The 6,502-nt window shown below is 61.2% G+C and overlaps 1 protein-coding gene across 1 annotated transcript in view; it reads left to right on the top strand.

Annotated features, from left to right (window-relative positions):
• The window catches only part of SHH (sonic hedgehog signaling molecule), an 8,303-nt gene extending 6,475 nt beyond the window's left edge, over positions 1-1,828 (top strand). The window contains exons 3-4 of the mRNA XM_077761692.1: positions 52-228; positions 1,722-1,828. Coding sequence (XP_077617818.1) covers positions 52-228; positions 1,722-1,828 — 284 coding nt within the window. The remainder of the gene's footprint in view (positions 1-51; positions 229-1,721) is intronic.
• Positions 1,829-6,502: the final 4,674 nt, after the last annotated feature.

Raw genomic sequence — 6,502 nt, 5'->3', positions numbered from 1 at the left:
CCCCGTGCGCTCACCGCCCTGTCCCTCTTCTCTCCCTTCCCTGCCCCGCAGAGAACTCGGTGGCGGCCAAATCCGGCGGCTGCTTCCCGGGCTCGGCCACGGTGCACCTGGAGCAGGGCGGCACCAAGCTGGTGAAGGACCTGCGCCCCGGGGACCGCGTGCTGGCGGCCGACGACCAGGGCCGGCTGCTCTACAGCGACTTCCTCGCCTTCCTGGACNTAGTCCAAAGTAGACTATAAGGAAACAGACACCCCGGGGACGTTCTGTCGTTGTGTTTAGTTTATATATATTTTTTTGAATTTTTTGGTTGTTTTATTTCGGTTATTTTTTTTTCACCTCTCCTGGCTATTTATTTGTTTGGTATGAATAGATGTTTTAAATAATATGAACCGGACCTTCAAGAGCCTTAAATAGTTTGTTTCTTGGATAATTTATTATTATCATGTGAATTGTACTCACGGGGGTGAAAGATTATTTTGTGAGGCCAAGCGACCCGCTCAGAGTCTATTTTTCTACATGCCCCTCGCCCTGACTTTCAGAAAGCAAACCTCTGCACTCGCATTTCCTCCCCTGCTCCGCCTGCTTTTCGGCAAGTGTAAACTAAAACATGCTTCGTGGGGGTCCACAAATTATATTTTTATACACAGAATTGTAAATTAGATTTTTTGAGAGATCAAGACTTAACTGAATTACATTTCATTTTTGAAATANCCTTTTTTTTTTTTTGGAAAATCTGGAAGAACTCTGTTATTTTTAACTTCAAAGAATTTATTAGAAAATGATATTTTTTAAAAGCGCACATAGTGATGAGCCCACAAGTATGGAGCCTGTAGTTTGTACAGAGAAAAACAAAGGATGTTTTTGCATTAATAACTTGAGAATTAACTGCTGTAAATTTACTAAAATGTATTTTTGAATATTTTGTAATAGTTTTATAGAAATAAAATGTACCACGCACAGACTGGCTAGTAGATCCTAACTGAGAATTCATGTCACAGCCCCTTTTTCCTTTCCTTTTTGGCTTCTCTGTCCGGGACCCTGGTGCTAACAGGAGACCCCGGCCTTATATTTTGAGATGTGTTGCTTTATACTGTGAATTCAGATCAGCTTAAGTAGGAAACCAAAGTAGGAAACCAAACTGACCTGTCTGTTGTCATCACTGGAGAAACCTCAGCTCTGTTTGTATTTATGGGGTGCACGTCTTTGTGGGCTCCGAAGGCTGGGGGTGCCACGTGGGGGTGCCGCCCCGCCCCCACCCCGACCCCTTCACCGCGCAGCCTGCCCAGCCCGGGGCACACGGCCCAGAACCTTCTCTCCGAGCTCCGGGTAGCCGTGGGCAGACCTCGTCCCTCCGCAGGGAGGGCCTGGTCCCCGGGCCTGGAGGGGAGGAGCGCCTAGCGGCTTTCTGAAGCACCAGAGGACCCTTTCCAGAGGGGTCCCCGGAGAGAGGGCCAAGTGTTGGTCTTCTCTGAACCCCCAGCCCCCTGGTGGCAGAGCCCCTGTCCACCTGCTTGGGGGGGGGGCACCCTCTCCTCCTCCCCGGCCACAGCTGCTCGTGTCAGGGCCTCAGGCCACGCTGGTGCTGTCTGTCTGGAGTGGTTGTGGGTGTAGACCTTTGTCCCGAGGGCGTGTCCTACTCTAGCGGGCACCCTGTGGTTGGGCGTCCTGCGTCAGCTTGGGCCGCGGGAAGAGGTCCTCTGTGCCCTTGGCTGTGCCCTCAGTGCTGCGGCTGATGGAAGGCTACTGTCCCGTTCGTGCTTCGGGCCAGGTGTCCAGGCAGCGTGCGCTGTGCGAGCACGGGGCCTCTGAGCAACGCGAGCCTGTCTAGAGGCCGGTCCGCGTCTGGGGAGCCGATCTGAGCCTGATGGCTTCAGGCCGGCCTGGGTGGCCCCCCGGGCGGGTGTGAAGACCGCGGCTTCTAGAGCTCAGCCGGCGTGGTGCCCGCAGGGTCCCTGAGGGGCTGGCCGGGTGTGCCTTTCCCAGGAGGCGGGGGGCCTGGGTGGCCGGGGCCGGGGGCCGGTGTGCAGCCAGGGCTTGCCAGCCGCAGGCTTCCCAGGGGCCAGGCCCTCCGGGCAGGCGCGTCCTTGGTTTTTCTCCATAAAAGACTTTTCCTTGGTCCTCTAGGTAGTTAGCAGGTGCAAGGCTTACGTCCCTGGTGGAATGTGGTTTCTGTCGAGTTGACTGTTCCGGTGCAACTATAACCAGCAGAGGGAGGCCCGACACGCCAGCGTCCNGAGCGCCGGCCAGGCCCCCAGGCTCACCTGGGTGACCGCCAGCCCCAGGACGCCGCGGCCCTGAGCGCCGGCCAGGCACGGGGGTGCCCTCCCGCTGCTCCCCCTCCCCGTGCCATGTCTTAAGCCCCTTCCCCACCTTTAAGTTGACAACAGTCTCTCTCATGGCCTAGAAAAGGGAGCCGCGTCGTGGGGACTGTCCACGCGGGGCATCCGCTCCGTTCGGAGCTGGCGGTGCGGGAAGTTTGTGCGACGCGTGCGCGGGCTGTGGCCGCCAGCCTCGCTCCTGCCTAACCGCGTATCTATTCCTGTCAAAAGCGTGCATCACAATGTACTTGAAACTGTTATCTTTGTGCTCTGTTGTTTGAATAATTAAAGACGTTACAGAGACCTTCCGCCATGTCTGTTCTGTGGCAGGACCCCTCTCCACACGGTCTTCTGCGCCTCTCCTCCTCGGCCCCCTGCTCGTGCTGAAGACGTGACCCCAGAGGTCTCGTAGAGCGCAGACCGCAGAGCCCTCGGCGGGNGTGGGAACTTCCCTCGCGTGGTGAGCCCGTGACCCGTACGTTTGGGGGGGCCCTCGGGGCTGGGGCAGAAGGTGGCACCAGCCTGTCCCGGGGGAGGCCCTCCGCCGTCAGCATCGCGCCCACAGGACAAACCGTGGCCAGGCGTGCAAAGAATGCCAGTTGGTCGCGAGACGTGGCAAGGCAGTGACACCCCAACCTTCCAAAAGCACAGTTTCCTCGAAGGGGTTGAGAGGCCCCGGAAGCGGCCTTCCGCCACCTCCTAGGAGGCAATCACAGAACATTCCCACGCGCGCTCTGCCAGACGCTGTGTTCCGCCGGGTCGGCTGGTGAATTGCCGCCCCGAGACAAACCCGGCCCTTGACCTGTTCTTATCACACAGCCTGTGAGCTGAGATTGGTCTTCCCCCTATATTTTTTTAATCGTGGAAAACAAAAAAACCTAAAGAAGAATATTCACGACAGGTAAAATTAAGTGAAGTTCGGATTTCGGTGTCCATCCGTCAAGGTGTCCCAGAGCTGCCCCCGCTAATTTCTTCGCACGCTGTCTGTGGGGGCCCCGGGGCAGACAGATTGTGTCAGACACCACAGGGCCACGGAGCCTGAGACGGTTACCGGCTGGGTCTTTACAGAAGAAGTCTGCCTCCTGTGGTCCGGGAAGGGACCGGGTAGGCTGCCGGGCACAGAGGACGGGGTGCGCCTTCAAGGCATGTTTCCTGCTGAGATGCCAGTGATGAGGCCCGCAGTCTCAGAGCCGCAGGGCGGATGACAGACCCAGGGAGAGCCACCAACACCACTCGGACCTGGAGGTGTAACAGGCAGACGCTAGCGCTCATCACTGTGAGTGAAGCCGGAAAGTGCGTGTAAGGCAGGGAAGGGGCCAGGGCTGAGAAGAGGAAGATGTACAATGTTTGTCTCCCGGCCGCACGGGGAGGAGGTAGTAAGTCTGGGCTTGAAGNTTTTTTTTTTTTTTTTTTTTTTTTTTTTAATGAGCTTGCTGTTCTCCAATTAAGCAGAAGATAACAGGAATTAGCATTTTGCTCTGTACACAAGCCCTGGGACCTGCCAGTGCGGAAGATCGCCTTCTTCGTGGATATCTGTGGCGTCCGCCACGGGGGTGGCTGTGTTTCCGGAAAGGGGGAACTGGCTCAAACAAGGGGTTGAAAACTCGGAAGACTGGAGATAAGGTAGAACAGACATTCTGCCCAGAACCCGAGGAAGGCATTTCCCCCGAAGACAGGACGCTGGGTTTCCGGGTGCAATCCCGTTCATCCCGGCCGAGGGCCTAGGCGTCTGCACCAGCGGAAATGGACACCTGTCCCCCCGACGCCGGCCCTCGTCCCAGCCAGGGCCCCCTTCCTCCCGCCCCAGGAGAGCTCAGGCTTTCCCGTTCAGAACCCTGGCCCTCAAGGCAGCGAAAGGAACCTGGGGTCTCTGAAAGGGGCCCTGTGCTCCCGGGTCCCTGTGTCCGCCTCTCTGGCCCGGTCATGAGGACTCAGCAGCTGCCTTCAGCAGACCTCACCCACCTCCCAGCTCAGCACGGAGCGCCCACCAGGCAGGCCACACGGGGCGGCGAGCTTGGCCCTGGCAGAGGAGCGGGCGGGTGGGAGGGATGTGGGACTCTGACCTGCGATGCTTGGAAAGAGCAGCGAGTGTCCGCATGGAGGAGGGAGGGCCGCGGCATCCCTGCCCCTGCCCGCTCACCTTGCCGCCTATGATGGCCGCTGTCGCCGAGGCTCTGGGGTCCAGGCGAGCCCGGCCCAGNCGGGCGTGCTGTGCCCCCACCTTCAGCGACCCAAGTTAGAGCTCAGCGTCCCCCACCCCGCGGACCGGGCCTGGGTCGGGTGGCCGCTCTGAGGACCACTGTATTCTGAGGGCAGCGGTCACAAAGGATGCACAGGTGACTGTCTTGGGAAAGGGCGTGTTCCGTCTCCCCGTGACGCTGGGGGCACCGCGCTCCCCGCTCGGCCGCACCAGGCCCTGCAGGGGGGTGTGACCGCAGCCATTTATGGAGCGAGGAGCTGGGCAGACCCTCCTCCCAGAGGCCCGGGGCCTGGATGGAGCTGGTCTCCAGGGCCCTCCCCTCTGCCCTGGACACGGTGCCCGAGCCGTGGGGTGAGTGGGCGACCCCAGGGGAGGTTTAGAGGAAGGACAGGGCCACACACGTGGACGGTGGTCGGGCCTGGAGTATTGTAGCCACACGCCTGCCCTCCGTGTGCCCCACCCTCACAAGAGAGACCCCAGGACTGGGGCCCCTCGGGGTCCACCACTGACCAGCCCTTAGATTTCGGGGGGCTGACCCTGCGGGGCCTCTGCTCCCTCGCAGGGAGGGAGGCGGTGACTCAAGGCCCCGTGAGGCCCAGACACACTCCTGTTTGAAGGCCGGCCGGGGTGGCCCACCGTCAGGCCTGGGTGACACTGACCAAGTCCACGTACACGCAGAGGGAGAGGCAGCCCGCGGGCTGGAAGCTCGGGAGACGGGGCGCTCGGACTCTGGGATCAGGTCCCTGAGGCCAACCTCGGTGGGGGTGGGGTGGATGCCATCAGACACGGCTGCGTGGTCCCCCAGGGGCCCGCACGTCCCCGGCCGGGAGGAGAAGGCGGCCTCCGCGGCACAGGGGGCCTGCCCGGCTCCGCTTGGGGCCGGTGACACTGAGGAAAGTCCCTCCCCCGAGAACCCGGGGCTGCCTGGCGCTTGTACGGACCAGACTGGGGACAGAGGGACGAGCCACAGTCCACACCCTCCCTCCCAGTCTCCTCTCCGCCAGAGAGCTCGTTCTTCCCGGTGCCCCCGATTAGAGCCCAGCGGTCACTTAGACGCGGATCTAAGGCCACCAGAAATCTTAGCGCATCCCTGGGGCTCGGTATCAGGAAATGCGTCCTTCTCGATTCTTCCTCTTTTTTAAGGAAGAGGATTTGGGAAGCACAAAATAACCCAGAGACCGGAGCACGCGTCGAATGGCAGCGCCCTGTGCGCCCCTGCTGGGCTGACCGCACGTCACACCCGCCGTCAGATGCTCAGCCGCAGCCTGCACACGCGTGTGCCCCTGAAGCGTAGTCTCTGACAGGTGACTGACTTCAGGACATGCCCACGGCCGTTCCCAGGTCGCTGCTCTGCGTCCGAGGGAGAGCGGGGAGCAGGCAGGGTCTGGGTCCTGCTGGGGCGGCTGCACCCCATGTGCGTGTCGCCGCAGGTGAGGGCCCCCAGGGGAGGTGCACACTGTCCCGCAGACCCTCCCCCCTTTGCTGGGATTTCCCTTTCCCCCGAGGGCTGAGGCTGGAGGGGCCAGGAGGAAGGTGCGCACCCACCACGGGGCCCCGGGGACCCAAAGGCGGGTTAAGAGGGCCTCCCGGAGGACTCGCCTCAGCGGGAAAGCGTCGCACATCGTCAGGCAGCGGCCACCGCTGCGGAGGCATGAACGTAGGAGCCACACTCCCAGGCGGCAGACACGGGGCGCATCCCTGCCGGGGTCCCGGCCGCTCCGGGCGCGTCGGTGCCGCAGCGCAGGTTGGCTGGGGTCCGAGGGACTTTGGAGACGTGCGGACCCCTTACGCCTTCTAGACCTTCCCAGGGGACGCCGGAGCGCACTTTTCGCTGCTCAAAAGAATAAACTTATTTTCAGACTCGCAGGGCTGAGATCCTGCCGCTGGATCCCGGCGCTGTGGTTGGCGGTGCAGGGCCCCTCCGGCTCCCGCAGCCGCCCCCCCCCCCCGGGGCCCGGGCCCAGCCCCGGCCCCGCCCCCCCCC

The sequence above is a fragment of the Crocuta crocuta genome, unplaced genomic scaffold (assembly GCF_008692635.1).
Source record: "Crocuta crocuta isolate KB4526 unplaced genomic scaffold, BGI_CrCroc_1.0 scaffold408, whole genome shotgun sequence".
Taxonomy (NCBI): Eukaryota; Metazoa; Chordata; class Mammalia; order Carnivora; family Hyaenidae; genus Crocuta; species Crocuta crocuta.
This window is presented reverse-complemented; position numbering and strand designations above follow the sequence as displayed.